This window comes from Manacus vitellinus, unplaced genomic scaffold (assembly GCF_001715985.3).
Source record: "Manacus vitellinus isolate BGI_N305 unplaced genomic scaffold, ASM171598v3 scaffold_31_pilon, whole genome shotgun sequence".
In the NCBI taxonomy this organism is placed as follows: domain Eukaryota; kingdom Metazoa; phylum Chordata; class Aves; order Passeriformes; family Pipridae; genus Manacus; species Manacus vitellinus.
This window is the reverse complement of record NW_021940379.1, coordinates 2,746,249-2,764,783: the sequence shown is the minus strand read 5'-3', so window position 1 is coordinate 2,764,783 and position 18,535 is coordinate 2,746,249. Positions and strand designations below refer to the sequence as shown.

General features: G+C 45.2%; 2 protein-coding genes across 6 annotated transcripts in view; one reads left to right on the top strand and one right to left on the bottom strand.

The window, feature by feature from the left end:
• Window positions 1–3,156: 3,156 nt before the first annotated feature.
• Window positions 3,157–17,201, top strand: TCTN1 (tectonic family member 1). Of its 5 annotated transcripts, none has more exons than XR_001921114.2 (14): window positions 3,157–3,261; window positions 3,989–4,155; window positions 4,542–4,629; window positions 5,442–5,551; window positions 8,156–8,176; window positions 8,593–8,718; window positions 9,300–9,425; window positions 9,764–9,846; window positions 10,179–10,319; window positions 10,616–10,772; window positions 11,605–11,730; window positions 12,048–12,192; window positions 13,853–14,005; window positions 15,630–17,201. XR_001921114.2 is itself a non-coding variant. In XM_018076326.2 (13 exons), the coding sequence occupies exons 2-12, from the start codon at window positions 4,021–4,023 to the stop codon at window positions 12,189–12,191; spliced, it is 1,257 nt and encodes a 418-aa protein (XP_017931815.2). In that variant the 5' UTR covers window positions 3,157–3,261; window positions 3,989–4,020; the 3' UTR covers window position 12,192; window positions 15,630–17,201. The 5 variants fall into 5 exon arrangements, 3 of the variants coding, with proteins under 3 accessions (XP_017931815.2, XP_017931814.2, XP_017931813.2); XR_001921113.2 differs by having other exon boundaries at window positions 13,817–14,005; XM_018076326.2 differs by lacking the exon at window positions 13,853–14,005.
• The window catches only part of HVCN1 (hydrogen voltage gated channel 1), a 6,694-nt gene continuing 1,580 nt past the window's right edge, over window positions 13,422–18,535 (bottom strand). Inside the window, exons 2-6 of the mRNA XM_008926679.3 lie at window positions 17,366–17,592; window positions 16,819–16,923; window positions 16,121–16,352; window positions 14,035–14,147; window positions 13,422–13,773 (exon numbers count right to left, since the gene is read on the bottom strand). Coding sequence (XP_008924927.1) covers window positions 13,708–13,773; window positions 14,035–14,147; window positions 16,121–16,352; window positions 16,819–16,923; window positions 17,366–17,560 — 711 coding nt within the window. The 5' untranslated portion in view covers window positions 17,561–17,592 and the 3' untranslated portion in view covers window positions 13,422–13,707. The remainder of the gene's footprint in view (window positions 13,774–14,034; window positions 14,148–16,120; window positions 16,353–16,818; window positions 16,924–17,365; window positions 17,593–18,535) is intronic.

Here is an 18,535-nt window from a genome sequence, read left to right as displayed (position 1 = left end):
CGGCTTCTCCCTGGGCATCTCTGGGGGTTGCTGCAGCAAGATGTGTCCGTCACATATCTGACCGTCACCCAGCCCTGCGTGTGCCCGCGGGTGCAGGGCAGGGTCTCCTGCCCCTCCAGCCCCTGCTCTGAGCCCTCCCCCGCTCCCCGCGCAGGGTCTGACCCCGCAGAGGCTCCCCTGGATCTCCTTGGAGAGCTCCACGTGCCCACTTTGCCCCCAGATTCCTCATTCAGCCCCAGTGCTGCGGATACATTGTCATACCAATATGTAAATAAAGTGTTGTTACTGTGCTCTCAGAAGGTGTTTCCCACTGTCTTATTGGCTACATTTTAATTTAACTTCTTATTTCCATCAGTTCAGATTTCTATGGATTAGTTGCCAAATGAAACCTGTCCCAGTGCTCCCTCCTTAGGGAAAAGAGACTTAAATCCCTAATCTGGGAGACATAACCTTGCAATCTAATCGTTCATGTTTAAAATGCTCTTGTTCACGGGGTGAACTAAGGATTCCAGGGGTAAACTCAGCCAGCAGAACAGGGAGAACTTCAGAGATTCCAGGAAATACCTGGATACTGTTCAGGTGGTCAGAGAACACTTAGGAAGCCGTAGAGAAACAGACAACAGTCTAACTGAAATAAAAGAATTAATTATGAAAATACCCTTTGAATGCCTTGCCTATAAAACACTGAGCTTAATTTTCCTCATTCTGTGCTGTTCTTTTGTCAAGATTTATTATAGAACAACTCTCAAAACAGTTCAGTAGAGTAATATCTGTTCTTTGCATTTATAAACTTGAAAACCTAAGACTGTTTTAAGTTACCAAACATTTTATGGGGCCAGTTTACAGAATTATCAACAATTCCTCTCTCTGTGATTACAATATTTCACAGCAGCTAAAGACAGAGAGAAAAAACAGTTTCAAAGAAGTCAACTCTTGTTATGTTGGCACATCAGGGAAGTGTTTTACTGCTCAATGCTTATAAACATCTCACTCTTTCAAAATGTTTTATATTTCTTCCCAGTAAAACAAAATTAACACCTTCTTGTTTGTATCTCTCTTTTTTTTTGACATCTGCAGGGCTGAGTATATTTTCATGCCTTCAAAATTCCTGTTAGGTTGGTTTTTTTATTTCTCACTGTCAGATTTTAGTGTCTCAGTTTGTCCATGTGCCCCAAATAGACTTTTTCAAAGGATGGCTTTTAAAAATGCCTTCAAAAAAGAGCAGGTGAGTTTGGATTTGCCCGTTGTCAGAACCAAGTGGAGGTGAAGAGTGAGGGTGTTCTGGGACAGGCTGGGAGGTGTGAAATCCCAGCCCCAGTTCTGATTTCATCTCTCTGCAGTTGCCAGGCTGTGTGTGTGTGACCTGCTGGTGGCACAGTGTGATGTCAACTGCTGCTGTGACCCCGACTGCAGCCCCGAGGAGTTCAGCCTCTTCACTGCCTGTTCAGTCCCTGTGGTCACGTGAGTGGATAAATAACACTAAAACACAAAATCAGGGCTCTGCCCTCTCCTCTCACCAATTCCCAGCCCCTCCCTGCTGCCATCCTAACTCCACTTTCTCCAGATCTTCCTGCCCTGGGCCTGGAAACCTTTGGCCTCAATACTTAAACAAGCTCCCTTATTTTAAAATCATTAAATGAGAAGTCTGTAGACATATTTCTTTCAAATTATTTGAGAGATCTCTTCACTAACTTTCAGCAGTTGCTAAATATATGGTTGTATTTCACAATTTCCCAAGTGCATGCATCCTGAATGCTGCAGGTTCTCATTCCCCTCCTAAAAATTTCCAATGACCTTCAACTACCAGGTGCTGCCATAAAATAGCACGTAGTTATTGGTACTAGAACCATTCTCTGGATGCAATCAATGCTCTTTGTGTATAAACACCCATTTCTCTTTCCCTTTTCCTTTCCTCCTGTGCTCCTGTCTGTGGACACTCAGGTGGTGATGCTTTTTTAGAGGGGAAAATGATGTATCTTTAGACTTCCATTAATATAATGAAGTGCCTGGAAGGTAAGGAAAATGGTACCATCTGACCACCTCTGTAGGTCATTAGCAATTAATCAGCAACATCTTTGATTACATTTTTGATATCAGCTAAAAACTTGATCATTTCAGAGCTTTTTGAAGTAGTGTGAGCACTGTTCTGGTCTTAAAGTCACCATCCCAACCTGCTGCCTCCCTGCCAGTCTGTCACTTCAACACCACTAAAATTTAACATTATACCAATAAATTAGAGCCAATAGTTGTTTCTTTGCTGTTTAGTTGCTCTAAAAACCCCTTCATCTCATTTCTTCCTCTCAAAAAGGAGTTCAGAAAGCTCACTTCAAAATCCTAATGGAAAAAAAAAAGATCTCTTGGTGAACTCTGAGAACAATAAGTGCAGCTTTTCAGCCCACCTTCTGTATAAATTATGCCAATCTGAGCACTGGGGTTTATTCTTGGTGCTTTGAAATTTGAATTAGCAATCATGCCAGACTGTGGTTTCTTATTGTTCTTGCACACAATGACTCCTGCCACCCATTTAGAGATATTTATATATCAGAAAGGTCTAATCAACACCTTCCTGAGTGACACTTTAATTGCCTGGAGTGACTGTTCTCTCTTTGTCAACTAGAAATGCCTAAAATGAAGTTGTGTTTCTTTCCCCAAATTCTTTTTGTGTGAAATGTTCCTTTTGCCTGAAAATCCAGGGGCTTTTTTAATGTCTGCAAGTATTGTGCATCTCATTATTTACATCTGGGTTTATATATATTTGTATATTTATTTAATTTGGCTGATCCCAAGGAAGAGGGTGCCTCAACCATCTGGATCCCATACCATTTGTCATTTTAGCTCCAATATTATCCCTGGCAGGTTCTTCCCTGTTTCTTACCTTCCTTCATGCTGCTGCTCACAGTTTTCTCTGCTAAACACTACATGTGGAAAAATTCTGTGTTATTTATTACTAAGCACAGAGTATAAAACAACAGGAGCCTTCTAAGGCTGCACAATTATACAAATTGTGTTAAAACAGTAATCTTATGGTTTTTTTTTTTTTTGTGATGCTGCTTCAGTACGTGGAAAGAACTTTAAAATCTGGTCAACACTAACTTCTAGTGGATCATTCATTTATTATCCTTGCTTGCAGAGGTGACAGCCACCTGTGCAGGCAGAAAGCTGCTGTATATTCTCTTGATGTTGGAGCAGACCCACCAGAAAGGATATTTCAATTAATTGACCAAGTCAACCCCAGTATTTTCTGCATTCATGCTACAAACTGTAAGTAGAGTTGTTGCCACTATTAAACATTGTGGTGTTATTTTTGTAAGCTCTTGAGGCACCGGAAAGAGACTAAATTTAAAACTGTTTCTATTTTATTAAACCTCTCAGAAAACTGGTGATTCTGCCTGCTCACAGTCCTTGTGTTGTGATCCTTTCACTTGTGAAACCATGGACTTAAAACATCTCATACATTTAACTCGTCTCTGTTGGAAAAAAAAACATACAGTTTTGGGTGCCTTTTTTAAAAAAAAAAATTATCATCTCCTATAAATCAAATTTAAAATTGTCTCATGGAAAAGTGACTTCCCAATCTGATCCAAATCTGTGGTACAAATCCTTTATGCCCAAGTTTGAAGTGACTTGCAGGGCAGTTAAAAGTGATCAGCACCATGTCCTCTTAATTTAATTATGACTGTGCAGTAATCACCTCAATATTTAGCATGGAGACTGCAGACACTAATTGACATGTGTGGTTTGGAAATTCTGCTGTTAGAAACCAGGATTTTGAAAGCCAGGGACTTTCCTTATGATAAAATTTGTGCTTTCATGCATCTGGGTGAGATGAATTAAGATCCTGTTTAGGTTTTCTCTTAAAGATTAAGCTGCATTGGTATTTTTCTATCACAGAGTTTTTAACCACTCCAGAAGGAGAAATGGTTACTAAATACTGTTTCTGTGTCCTTTACATCCTAAAAGCTATCTCATTTTTTAAATGTTTGGGCAGATAAACAAGCACTTTACCTCAGGTCCCCTGAAATGCCAACTCCAGAAAATTTTGATGATTTGCTTAATGAGTTTGGGAGTGCTGCTTTCAGTGCTGAGCCTGAGAGCTGGAATATGGACACAGATGCTCCAGACCCTCCTGATGCAAATGAAACTCAGAGATATGAGGTAAATAATTATCTGATTCAATAAGTATTAGATTGTTCCATAAAAGAACAAGTCAGCATTGTTTGCATCTGCTTTTAAATAGTACAGTTCTTCTGGAAGAGACAAAATTTATATTGGTCTTTAAATATGGACATGTAAAAAGCAGAAGTGTAGTGTTTTGTGTTAACTGAGAAAGAGAACTAGATTTTTAAGGACTTTGAAATTTAAGTAGCTTTCTTTTGCTGTAGCAGTAGCTTAAAAACTGATGCACAAAATAGTATAAATTATTGACAGATACAGTGGAAATAAGCACTTCTTCTATTCATATTTACTGTTAATGGAAATGCTGTAAAACTCTGATGGGCTGAAACACACCTGTGTCCCCGAATCTGTGGTTTTTTTGGCAGTATGGGGTTCCTGTACAGACAGAGGATGCATTTCTGAAACTGCCAAGTCCTGTTGTCTCCTCCTGGTGCTCTGATGCCAATCCTGCAGGTTGGAAAACACATTTGAATTTCATTTTATTTTCTTTAGAGGATCCTTCTCTGGCTTGAGATTCGTCAGGCAGAAAGGTGGCACACCCCTCAATGTAAATCCAGATAAAACGAGCAAATTATTTGAAAATAGCTTCTGTTTCTCTGTGGTTTTTAGACATAGAATGGAAATTGTTTTGCATCTCTGTTGAACATTCCAAGTAAACCCCAGAGCATCTTGTTGATGGGCTGTTTGTCCACCAATAAAACACCCTATTTGGCCTAATTGGTTTAATCAAACAGCACAAGGGTGACCCCATGAGGGAACAGGGTATTGCAGCCTTTGCCAGCTGTCCCTTTGTACACTGAGGTCCCTTTCTCAAGTCCCACTTGCAGGCTGGAGCTCTACATTTTAACCCTTCACACAGTTTCCTCAAAATCTGCAGAGGCAGGAAAAGAAAAATAAAACCCACGAGCAAACCCACACCTGCATTTCCCAAACCCCACTGTCAGTGGGGTCTCACAACACTCCTGGTGGTGACTGGAGGAGAGCTGAGGTCTCTTGTGAAACAAAAAACCTTATGGGATCTCAAAAATGAAGGAATAAATCTTTTTCTAGCTTTTATGAAGCTTCAACTGCTTGTTAAGAAGGAATATTTTATCTCATACCATTTTGTGAGAATATAAGAAAGTATCATTCTTTGTATCCTTATCTACAGTAGAGATGACATTTACTTTCACTTTTGCTTGTACTTAAGATTCTTATAATGTTATTTATTTCTGCTTTTCATAATTACTCTTTAATTCCCTTTAATACTTGGACTTTTTTTTCAGGGTTTTTAGTAAACCAGGCCACAAAATGCATCAGATCTGTAAGTGTGGAAAAATGTGAAAGCATTCAAGCACTTAATATGCTGTTCTACATCAACTCCAGCATTTTGGCAGTAAGTATGATTTGAAACAGTTGTACAGCTGCCTGTTGATATTACAGATCTTTTTGAATCTGCAGAATTAAGTAATGTCTATTTACTAAAGGATGTGGTGTTTTATTTGGATTTTTAAATTGTGGGTTGGGAAAAAAACATCTCCCTATACAACAGACTTTTATACAGAAAGCCTTTGGGAATGTTTTTACTTCAAGCTTTGGTAACAGAATAATTTTCTGTTCTCTGCTTAGCCAAATATAAATAATATAGTCAAAGATGAAATACAAAATAATAGTTTTGAAGAGACAAGCTCCCTGAACCAGTGCTTGCTGCACTTTCATGCTTTTGTGCATGTTCAGGCTTTTCCAAGAAGCCTGTTACCAGAGTGCATAATTCCAAGAAATCTGAGTTTTAAAGAGCTGGTAAAACTAAGGTTTAATCCTCTGCATCTGTCCCTTTCCCCCAAGCCTCACTTTTGATGGCACACTATGCTAAACCTCCCTTATGCTCCTCAAAGAACATGACTTTTACCCCACTGACAGCAAATTTGTTTGGATCTGCCAACTACCACATCCAGTCTGTGGTTATTTTTCAAAGCTAAGCCTGCTTTTCCCTCCCTTTTTGACCTGGAGGATGATGTCTCATGTATAAATAAATCCCCTTTGAGGATATTCAGGAAGACAAAGAAATCACTCCTGTAAAATTGAACCTGAAGCCCATCAGACCTTGACCCGATGGCTCCTTCCAGAAGCTGAAACTCTTCAAGAAACAGCATCCTCTCCACCATTAAGGTGTTTTTAATCTATGTGATTATTTAAATTGATTTAATTAGCAGTGAGTGACTGCTTAAAGACCCCTTCCAGTCTCCTTACAGATTCCAAAGGTGCCAACAGGAAAGGAAAGCCACTTTCACAGGTGGGATCATTCTCCTGCTCATTGAGAACCTTGTTGGAATCAGGCAGGGATTGCTCACAGATGTTGGCTTTTGATCAACCTGCTGGGGAAGAAGTGGAAAAAACTGCCTCAGAAGGGCTTTGAGTGTTTCCATGTCCTCCCAAAATTAGAGTTCTCCTTGGCTGCAGGACCAGGAGAGAACGAGGATGGCCAGGTCAGGCTCCAGCAGTGGAGTGCTTTGGAATTTGAAGATGAATTCCCCTTCCTCAGTGGAACAGGGAGGAATAACAGCCATATGGTGCTTGCCAAGAGAGTGGCCCAGCTCAGGAGAGGTCAGTGGGTGTCAGGAAGGATCAGATGCAGGAACTGAACAAGACTGAATAAATGCTGGAGTCGCTCTGTAGGGAGATCCCCTTCCCAAATGGAGCTGAGGGTGGGATGTGACATCAGAAGATGGTGGTACTGGGGACAGTGTGGCCACAGGGCAGAGCAGGAGCCCTGCCAGTGCCAGCAGGTGGAGCTGCTGGCCAAAGAAACGGCAAACCAGTAAGCCAGGGAGCCTTACTGGGAGCACTGGGACAGTGGGGCCTTCAGAAAGCCCCGTCCTCGCTGCCGGGAGGGACAGCTGGAGTGGGAGGAATGTCTTGGTAATTGTTGCAGTTAATTTGTTTAACCAGATTCTCTCTACCCTGGCCTGTCCAGCAGATCCCAGTGGGGGGTGGTTCTTGGAATCCTCTACCAAGATGCTTCCCACCACAGTCAGTGGGTACTTGGAGCTGCCAAAGCAAAGAGCTGCTCCTGCCCTCCCTCTCCTCCCTTCCAGGTGGGAAGCAGAGTCAGTGGGAGGCACAGGGAGGCTGTGCTAGCGACCTACAGAGCCATGATCCATCACCCCAGTCATGGATAAACACAATTCCAGGAATGGTGCTCATTCCCTCTTCCCTAGTCAGGAATAGTGATGCCCTGAAGGACAAATCTAATCTTTACAAGCACCTTTATTCACTGAGCTGGTTCTGATGGCTGAGCTGTACCCTGGGATGATAAATATGGGACAGACTCTGCCTGCATCACCTCCAGAGCTCCAGCTCTTGGGAATGTGTTCCTGGATGAGTCACTGCTCTCTGTATCCCATCAGAATTCTGCACAATTGCTTCATGGTCAGAGTCCAGCTCTTGGTCCTGTCCCAAAGATGTGACTCAAACACTCATTGGAAAATCAGAAAAGTGAAATTTGATGAAGTGGTGCTTTATGAGGGTATTTTTCAGGCCTGACTGATGACCTTGGTCCAATACTTCTGCTTTTCCATGAAATATTGGTGGAAATTTTCGTGCTGTATAACAAAAGGGAGACTTGCTTCTCATTTTTTGGTTTAAAGAGCATGCAACTATGGAATTCTCACCATCAGAACAGGACAACAAAAGCTCTTCATTTCTTTGGGAAGCACAGCCTGGCCAACTTCCTAAACTGGAGGTCTGTGAGTAGTTCCAGGACTCAGAGGAAGGAGGGGATTGGATTATAAGATTTTTCCCACTGGCCACAGAGAACAGCAGTTCTTTTCCTACCTCTGGATACTGTGGAGTGTATCCAATCACTTCCACAGTGTGAAAGTTATTGTAATGAGGGAGTTAAATAGGCAAAGGAGTTAAGCCTTACCTGCTTTGATTAACTGCTACTGTGATAGGTCTTACCTTTGCTATTGTTTTAATTTGTCCTTTTATTCTTCCCTAGGTGCCCAAATCAAGTCAGATGGTAAGAACCCTTCTAAATTAGCTGGGAGAGCTGGGGGCAAAATTCTTAGTTATAGTCACTGGAAGTTTTTGACTGACTTGATCAGAACAGGGACTTAATCCTTAATATTTACAGTAAAAAAAAAATATAATTTGCCATCAGTAATGGTACTCAGCAACAGCAAGATAATATACTGCCTGCAAACATTCAAGCCTGATATATTCCCCTCATATAAAACTTTCTCTTTTTAAGTGAATCTCTTTATTTACTTAAAAATAGACCCTTTGGTTGACCTTCTGCAGTATGTGCAACACAGTAATTGTTTAGAGAATTACTGACTGTGGGACAGAACCAGGAAGGGTCATGAATACAATAACACAGAAAGAGCCAAAATTAATTATACTCACATTCAGAACTGACCTGAGTTTGTTTTCCAGGTTAATATTTCTGTCCAGTCCATAGTTGTCCAGTCCCTGGATGGAATGAGGACTTTACTGAAGGGTGCTGATGTCCCGAGGCTCCCCATGATTTTGGATGAACTGTGCTTAAATATAGTCCTTGGGGTAGGTCTGACAGCCCTTGTTGGTGTTTGATGGGAGGAATCTCTGCAGCAAATCACTTCTGATGCACAAATTGCAAAGCTGTCAGGAAGGCCTTGAAGTTCCCATGGATTGTGACATCCCCAAAGCAAATGTCACAGGAGAGACACCAAGTTTGGGATAAAAGAGAGTGTTTTGCAACAAAATAATAACTATATGCAACATTTCAAGGAGAAATCCTTGAAAGGTTGAAATCCTTGTCTGTCATTACTGTGTGTATATGACAAAACAGACAATAACATGAGTGTAGAATCTGCTTTATGCTTGGTAGAAGATGATTTCAGGCACACTGATGGCACAGAGAGAGGAATAGATGTTGCACATCATCTCATTTTGTAATCTGAAGTAGATGAACATTGTGTTTATGCTTAAAGAAGTCAGTTTTGAAGAAGCTCTAGAGGATATAATATATCCCCACTCTGTAGTTCAGAGTTTCTTAAGCAAGGAAGAAATAAAACACTTGAATAATTTTAGCTTCATTTTTTTCCCCCCTAGTTTCTCTTATGCATTTATTCAAATGAACATCTAAAATGTTTAATTTTCAGGTGAGTTATCACATTACCTACACAGACACAGGAGAAATAATAGAAGCAGCTGCTGCTTTTGTCTTGGGGGCAATTACCAAAGAAGCACTTTCAATCCAGCAGAGCTTCCAAATCAGCTTCACTCAGGTAACTGTGGAGATGTCATGGGTGACTTGTTGAGAGACATTTAATTACAAAACTTATTAAACTTGAATCAGAACAATTGTGAGCAGCAAAGTAAAGTATGACTTGCCCTGGATACACAGAGGAGGCAGCATTTCAGAGCTGGGCAGTAAAGGCCTCCAAAGTGTCACATTTACAAGCCCCATCTTGTGGCTCTGTATCCAGAGAAAGCAAAGTCTGACTTACAGCCTTACTACTCATCATTCCAGGCAATAAATAGTCCTAAAATAACTGAAATATTTCTGTGTTTCCCAGCCCTTTCAGTGCAGGGTAAGATCTAATCCTGTGTGTTTGCATTGCAGGTAGACACAAAGCCAGTTCCTCTCAGTGGCAATCCTGGTTACATTGTCGGGCTGCCTGTGAGAGCAGGATTCTGGCCTCAAGGATATCCTTTCCCTGCTGAATTTCTGTTTGCAGCACTTGTTCTGGTCCATCTTCACAAACCCTTTCTAGCCTGGACATCTGTAAAATATATCTGTATAAAAGAGTGGGTTTCTGGCTGTGTTTTAGAAGGGAATGACTCAGTCCTGACTGCAATCTCCTGGGACTGTGTAGTGAGTGGATTTAGACCTTCATTGCACACCCTGGTGCTTCACACTGTGAGAGGAGTCTGGAGCTATTACAGCACTTTCAGATGTATTTTAAGGATATGATTAAGGATTCTTTTTTTGTCCTGAAACACACAAAGTGCTGAATTTCCCTTTAACTGTGTGTTACATCTGGCATCACTCAGAGCACCAACAAACCCAGCCAGCTCTCCATCCTGCAGAGCACATCCACCCAGGACTGCCTGGCAGCACAGGGAGCCAGAGCCCCCGTGTTATTTGGTTATAACATGATCTCAGGCTGTAAGTTACGGTAAGAACTAATCTTTATTTTTAATTTAGTCCTTTTAACCCTCTGACAACCTTTTCCCTCAGGCTCTGTTCAGGTCCTGGCTGTTCCTACAGCTGGAGGAGTATTGGGAATGGAGTATTTAATTCTAAAAAATGGCATTTAATTAACAATGGTCTTTCTCTTGAAAAGACTGTGGCATTAGCAACTGTAGCCAGAAGGCTTGAACAGAGCATGGAGCAGGAGAAATGATGCCTGTGCCAAACCAATGGATTTTGCTGTAACTCATCTCTTTTTTGTTTTGTTTTGTTTTCTGGAAGAATTACAGCAGCTATGAAATGCCAGCCTTTGGCTCAGACCCTCCTGGATGTACTGAAGGGCCAAAACTTTCCTGAGTATGTGGCCTCATTTGGGAATTCCCAAGCCCAGGATGTGCTTGACTGGGTGCCAATAACTCACCTCCACATCTCAGAACAGGTGAAAAGTCACACCACCCTCCACCTTCACTCTCACTGTCCTCTCTCCTCTGTACCTGTAATGCAGCACCAGCTCAACCTTCCCAGCCTAAAAATGCAGCAACCAGTTAGAAGAAAAAATATGGGAGGGAAAAAATGCATAAACAAACTGGAGGAAATTCCTGGAATGTTCACAAATGAGGAGTTTCACTCTGGCTGTAGAAGACAGGGTTTATTTTGAATCAAGCTGCTACCCTCTTATGGCTCAGGACAACATATTGGGTGCAAAATGACTTCTAGCCATAGTTTAGTCCTGCTCTTCAGAGGGGATGAAGCATCAGAGGTGAGGTTGAAAGAGTGAAGTAACAGAATCACTGTTTCTCCTCTTGCACCAGGTCAGGGTAAGAGAACAAGAATCCTTTGAAGCACCATAGGAGATGACACTTTGTGTATAGGTGCCTTGAATGCTTTTGCAACCAAAGAGTGAGTAATTTCTGTCACCAGAAACGTGACAGTTCAAGAAGAAATGCCTAAAAATAGTTCAGCTTGTTGGCTTCAAAATTCTGCCCTGGCAGAGTCCAGGATTTTCTGCTGTCCCACCAATATTCCTACTTTGTCCCAGCTGAGCACAATCACCAGGAGCCAAATCCTGCCTGAGGCAGGACAGTCCTGCTGAAATGCAGGTACAGAGTCACTTTTTTGGAGAATCTGCAGGGGCAGCAAAGGCTGCAGCACCTCTGCTGCCTCCCTAGAGAGCTTCCTGGGTCACCCTGCCCCTTAATAACAAGAATAATTAATTAATGAAGTGGCTTTTGTGTAAGTCAGACAATGAGAGGATTTCTAACACTTTGCAGAGCTCGTGCCAAATTCCAGTGTCCTTTGGAATAGAAGTGGAGTGGACTAAATATGGATCCCTGGTCAATCCCCAAGCCAGGATAGTGAATGTTACAGCAACACTCACCACCACCACACTGAAGCAGGTATGTAATTAAATTACAGGGTTTAAGATAAAACAAAGGGCTTGTTTTCCTGTGTGCCAGTGACCCAGATAATCTCTTTATCTGAAGGCAGCACTTCACATTTATTCCACCCAACAATTCTCTTGCAGCTCAAACACAGCTGTGGCTGCTTGCCAAAACCCTTCAATAAAAATCCATACATCATTAATGAAAAGAAACATGGGACTGTATATGGAAAAAAAATTTACAACTGACAGGTGAAAACATGACCCAGACCAAATAAACCAGTCATACAAACAGAAGGCTGAAGCTAATTCCTGTTTGTATTTTCATTGCAGCTTCCCTCAGGAAGGGAAAGGACTATTCCTGTAACAAGTTCTGTTGTTTTCACTGACATTTCCTCACCTGCAGAGCCAGGCTATAAAGCTTGGCCCACCATTAACATCAAGTTACCCTTTGATTTTTTCTACCCATTTGTCTAAGGTAAGCATTCATCAAAAAACCCCCCACATTTCTGCTTTTTCTGATTTTCCATTGAAGGTTTATCCAGTCACTGTGATGGGCCATGAGTTTCATCTAAATTGTAGATAAACTGGGCTAAAATCAGCCAAGAGAGAAGGGGTGAGACCTTGTGAGGGTTCTCAGAAGGGTTAAAAAACCCCACATTAAGTAGAAAGTTCCAAATTATAGCTCACTGAGAGGAAAAAGGGTCCAGATATGAACTTGCTGGTCAGCACATGTGCAGCCACCAGCCTTCCAGCACATCAGATCCGTTCCCAGCTCCCTGCCTGTGGGGGCAGGAGGGGAAGGGACCCAGCACAGCTCCAAAGGAAACCAGGCTTCATTATCCCATAACAGCAGAGTTAAATTGCTAATTAAAGCAATCATGTGCTATTAGATAAGGCCTCTGCTTTATCTACCCCCATACATGAATAAGCCACATATTTCTGGCTATTTCCCCCACACCACTAATTAATTACCTTTCTTTAAAAATCTGAACAGTTCAGTTATGCTTTGAGCAAAACTCAGGGACCCTTCCAGCTGAGTCTGCCTTAAATCCATTGGAGACACCTTTCAGAATTCCCACTCATCGAATCTGACTCTCCAACTATCAAACAGTGTCTCCACAGGGACCTTCCAGTACCTGCAAATGCTCATGTTGTGCTCAAACACCAGCCTGGTCCTTTAGAATTTGCTTCTTAATGGCTTTTCTGGAGCCTGACTGTTCCCAGCAGTTCCACTCACCTACATCTGTTCTGACATATTCCAGTTCTTTTAACACCTTGATTTATGAGCTGTGGAAACAAAGAACTTTGTAGCCCAGTGAACTGAAAAGGGAAGAAGGGATGAGAAAAGCAGTATCAGACCTGGGACCTGCTGGTGGAACAAGGCTCTGTCTGACGTGGGGTGGCACATGCTTGTCTCTATTTTGGGGCTGATTTGATTGTCAAGGGAAGGAGCGGCCTGTTGGTGGTTTTGAAACAAATGTTATATAAATAACAAAGTGGCACAAGCAGCAACAGAAATGAGGAACTACCAATAATATGAGAAGAATGGTTGGCAAAGAGATGTACTGATCATGAACAGTCAGCTGGAGGAGGAGAAATTCTCTTTTCAAGCCTGAGTTCTTATCATTTCTACTGTTGCAAACAAAGAATGTTATCACAGAAAAAATGAAATTATTTTAAATAAGTGGTACTTCTATGGGTGTGTAGCTTGTAAAGATGTGTCTTTATTAAATTATTTTGCAATTTTGACTGTACAACTGTACAAGAAAGGGGAAAAAAATTGTTGTTTACAGGGACTGCGTGTAATTAATTTTCCAGCAAAACTCTTTTTGCAATCTCAAGGTCTGATCAAAGTGTGGTCAAATAGAAAATGTTTATAGACAACACAATGCAAGAGGAAGTAAAGAGACAGAAAAACCTTTCAGGTCAAGCTGGTGGATTCCAACACTGCACTCTCCAGGCAGAATTCCCACCTTGGAAAACTGGCCTCCTACTTTGGCTGGCTGAGGAGTCCGTGCTGCTTTAAGATGTTGTTCAGCCTCTCGATTTCTTGCTCCTGTAGGAGACAGAAAGTCAAATCATTAATATCCTTAAAATAGCTCCCCAGATTCCCACAGATCTTCCCACTGCTGCAGGAAAGCAGGACAACCTGGCTAAAGGAAGTAGGACAGAGAGAAACATCACTCCTTGGAGGAGGAGCAGCTCAGGGAACTTGGGTAGGGCACCCCACACTTTCCAGTGAGGAAACCATTCCAACAGTGCCAGCCTTGCACAAGGATCCCAGGCAGGTAAACTCAAATTAAAAGTGGCTTTTTACCTTCTCTACACAGCTGTGTTCCAGTTGTTCCAGCCTTGTTGCAAGTTTCAGGTTGGCTTGTTTTAACTTGGACACTTGTTGTTCCGAGCGGGTCTTCACTGATAAAATTATTCCTGTGGAACAATTCCCAGGGGATTTGCTTTACATTGTAAAACAGCCACGAGCAGAATTAACAGGACACAGGGTCTGTCCTCAAGGAGTTAAACATGTTCCTCTCCAGTTTAGGTTCTGTCATCTTCCAACCACCCTTCCCAAGTGCTTTTCTTAATGAGGAGGGTTTTAAATCAGCCACCCGGGGGATTCGAATAGGGATACTCTGCTGGGAAGAGGCAGAGCTGAATTAATCACTCAGACTGTCACTCAAATCCTGAATTTGAATGTACTCCCTTGGCAGAGCCTGGGGGGGATGGAGCTGGAAGCTTTGTTGTGTTTTAGCAGGTTTTAGGTGTAGTCAGGACCTGCTCTGACAGCAGGGCACAGCCTGGGGCTCGTGCCCTGGAGCTGATTGCTGTGGCCTGGGGGAACAGGACATGGAACATCCCAATGGATCAGGACAGGCTTAACCCAGTGGAACAGGACATGGCACATCCTCAGATCCACCAGGTTTTGGCTTCACCTTGCCCAGCTGCACTAAGGACACGCCATGTCTCACCACGGCAGAGGTGTCACTTCTCTCCAAGCACCATCAGGTGATGACATGTGAACTCAGCCCCCACACTAAAGGCTTTTTCTTGCCATCCTTTTCTGAGGGGGGAAAAAAATAAATCAGCCTGGTGGGAGAACGAAGAACATCCTGTTCCTCCTCCCCGACACGGCTCCTCCGGAACAACGCACAGGAGGCACCGGGGGGTGTCTGCTTCTCGTGCTCCAGGCAGCAGGTTTGGGGTTTTGGGGTTCATTGCTCAGGGGACAAAGCATTATTTGCACTGGTAACATCAACCAGTCCCCAGCTGGTGTAACCCAGTCCCTGCCAGGGGCACTGAACCGTGCCAGGCACAGACACGGCGCCCGAGCGTGGGGCACGTTCCCTTTGTTCCCTCTGTTCCTCCAGCAAGTGCAAGAAGCTGGTGGGGAAACCAGGAGCAGCCAAGGATAAAGGGATTTTCTTGTAACAGCAACCCTGTTTTCTGCTGTAAGAGCCCGTGGCTCCCAGGGCTGCAGGCAAATCCAGTTTCTCTCTGACTTTCACTCTGAACTGAGAGAAGCCACAAGCTGCTCTCACATCCTCCCTCCCTCCAGCTGCTGCCGACCAGGCACGTTCTCCCCATCCAAAGGGCAGTGAGGGCTGAAAACAGACACAGCCCCAGCCATCCCCTCCTCTGATCCCTCTGTGCCAAATACAGAGCGCTCACCAAACCTGAGCTGGAGGCACAGACAGCAGTGGGGCTGAGGTTTATGCAGGAATTAGAGATAATCTCATTGCTACATTTTTTGGAATCCCAAAATTCCTTCCCCAAGAAGGAAGAAAGTGTTTCCAGCTATACTCTGAATTAACATCTATTTGCAACAATTTACGATTTCCACAGCAAAGTCACTTAAGTCTGATTTCTATTTTTTTTCTTTTCTATTTCTCTTTTTATGGTAAAACCTTTGAGCAAGAAAGATCCAGGGTGAGACAAGGACATTTCCTGCAGCATCCCTGGAGGGGATGGAGGAGTAGAAGCAGAACAGAGCATTAAATCTTACTCTGCTGTAGAAGCAGATGCAGGAAGACAGGGGCTCCCCTGTTAAAACACTGCCAGAAGGATCCTACAGTGGAAACTTAGGATGTGAGCCATCCTTCTCCAGGATGGACAGCCAGAGTGTGTGGCAGGCAGTGGTGCTGGGAAACTGGTCCAGGAGGTGTGAAGAGGAATAGATTATGAAGTTTTTTAGGGGGAATGTCTATCCCTGCTCCAAAGAAATTGCAGCCTGACTCTGGCCACACTCCAGCAAGGAAAACCACAGGGGTGGAACTCCGAGTTCACTGGGAGAGCAGGACCAGGGGTCTCACAGATGGGTGTGAGGAGAGAACAAAGACATGAGCCCAGGTAATTGAGGGGAGGTGACAAATCCAGCCCTTGGCCCAGGACACCCCCTCACCCACCGTTGATGATCCGGGCCACCCTCCAGAGCCGCAGCAGGATCAGGAGCCCCACGGCCTCGAACTCGTGCTCCCGGAAGATGAGGACGACGTCGAGCACGAAGGACACGACCACGACCACCCCGTCCAGCACCTCGAACTTGTGGTGGAAGAACTCGCGGCGATACACGAACACCTTGAACCCCACCTCGACCAGGAAGATGGTTAAAATGGACAGGGAGAGGTAGTGGAAAACCTGGGAAAAGGCAGCACAAGCTGAAGGTGGGAAGAGGGAAACCCCCCTGTGTGCACACGAGCAGGGCAGGATGGAAAACCTCCACTGCTCGAGGGCACGTCTGGTTGGGCTCTACAGGGAGAAGGGCTGGGGACTTTTCTTCTGCTCTAAAGGACAGAGTATGTGGCAGCCTGTGGTGCTGGGGAACTGGTCCAGGAGCTGTGAAGATGAGCAGGAGGAGGGTGGTGGGAGTGATCCAGCTCTGCTGCAGCCCAAGGAAACCCGAAGCTGCTGCAGGGACTGGCGTGAGCTGAGCCAGGTCAGCCCCACACACCCCTGTGAGCCCCTCCTTTGTGTGCTGGGACCATCAGGTCGGCAGGGCTGGAGCTCCAGGTCCTGCCTTGCCCAGCCAGCCTATCCAGGGGAGGGTCTGAGCCACCAAAGGGAGGGAAATCACTGTTCATGGTGACATTTCTCCACACTTTACCTTTGGGGTTATGTTATATTTGTCCGGATGGATGATTTTCAAGTCCATGAGCAATTCCCCAAGAACCAACAAGGCATCCAGGATCACCAGCCAGACAACCCCGATCTGTCAGAGGAGAAGAACCAACGTGAATCCCCTCCCAGCACAGACCACAAGAGGAGCCATTGTGGCCCTTACAGCTGAACACACCCCAACACCCACAGCCCTGATTCAGCTGGTTGTGTTTCATGGAGCTTTCCATTGCTCCCACTCCCCCTGGATGGTGGGTTATTCCTGCAAAGTCCCACTCCCATGAAACCACCTGGCTCCCCATAAACCCAACCACCTCCCAGCCCCTGATGTGGGGAGCTCAAGACAGGGGGAGCACGTGCTGGTGCCGCAGTGACCCGGAGGCACCGGGGCCTGTCCCCGCTCAGGAAACACCTGCACCCATGGGAGCAGCTCAGCTCAGCTCCCACAGCACAGCTCAGCCAGGGCTCACGAGCTCAGCCTCGCTTCCTGAGCTCCATCCCACACCCGCCCTTGGCCTGGGCTTGTTCTGCCTCACCTGAAACTTGTGGGAGCTGAAGAGCTTTTTCATCATGTCCTGGAAGGAGATGTGTCTCCTGGCGGGCTCCACCTTGATCTCCGAGTCCTGCTGCTTGTCCCCATTGTCCTCCTCCTCCTCCCATTTCTGGTAGTCGTTGCTCCACTGCACGGGGTCATCGCCCACCACCGTGAAGTGCTTCAGGTACCTGGACATGGCTCTGGGTCAAGCTGGCATCACCCTGCCAACTGAGGGACAAGAGCAGAGCATCACCTCCCCGCTCAGGGTGGACCAAAGATGCCAAATCTCCCGGTTTCACCCCAGGGAGGGGACAGGACCGTGACCAGCCCAACTGACGGGAAGTTGCTAAACGCTGGGACCGCAGGTTTTGCATCACCTCCCCCTCCCCCGGCACCACGAGGAGCCCCCGCCGCCCTCCCCAGCCCTGTTTGTGCCCCATCTGCTGCTCCACAACGAGGAACTTCCTCACGAGTTTTTTCCAAACTTCTCCAAGCAAAGCATCGATTACAGGAGCAAAAAAGCACCAGCCCTTATCTGGCACCTTGTGATGCAGGTGGAGGCAGCTGCCCTTGTGTTTCTGTTGGACACTGATCCACAGAGGCTGCTGGTCAGAAGCCAAGGGGAAAAACAGCCATGGTTTCCCTTCATTAACATCAGGGCCCCCTGTTATTTCAGCCTTTGCAGGTAAATGAAACGGGTGATCCCCACGTTTCAGCCTGGCCAGTGGGTGACACCGACCTCCCCATCTCCTCTCCCTGCATCCTCCAGAGCCGACCTCACCCTTGGGCATCCCAGTTTCAGCCTGTCCCTGTGGACACCCTGTGAGGGGCAAGACCACCAAACCCAACTCCTAATCATTAAGGCCACACTCCAGCAATGAAAACCACACGGATGAAACACCGAGTTCGCTGGGAGTGCAAGACCCGGGGGTCTCACAGATGGGCTGAAGGGCTGCAGGAGAGGCTCCTGCGTTCCCATTGCAGCCACCCCAGCTCTCCTTCCTCTTTGGGCCGCCCGGCGAGACTGTGTGGCCCACAAACCCTCCGAGATGCACTCCCGCCGCCAGCACAACCCCCATCCCCACCCCGCTCCCGTCCTGACCCGGAGCCGCCTGGGGGGCTCAGCACAACCTCCCCCGGCCCAGCCCGTGCTCGCCCTGCCCTCGGCTCC

Coding starts and splice junctions, on each gene's coding strand:
- TCTN1 (XM_018076326.2), top strand. CDS start 4,021: ATGCCAACTCCAGAAAATTTTGATGATTTGCTTAATGAGTTTGGGAGT. Junction 5,552..8,155: donor TCAACTCCAGCATTTTGGCA/GTAAGTATGATT, acceptor ATTCTTCCCTAG/GTGCCCAAATCAAGTCAGAT. Junction 9,847..10,178: donor GCAGGATTCTGGCCTCAAGG/ATATCCTTTCCC, acceptor ACTGTGTGTTAC/ATCTGGCATCACTCAGAGCA.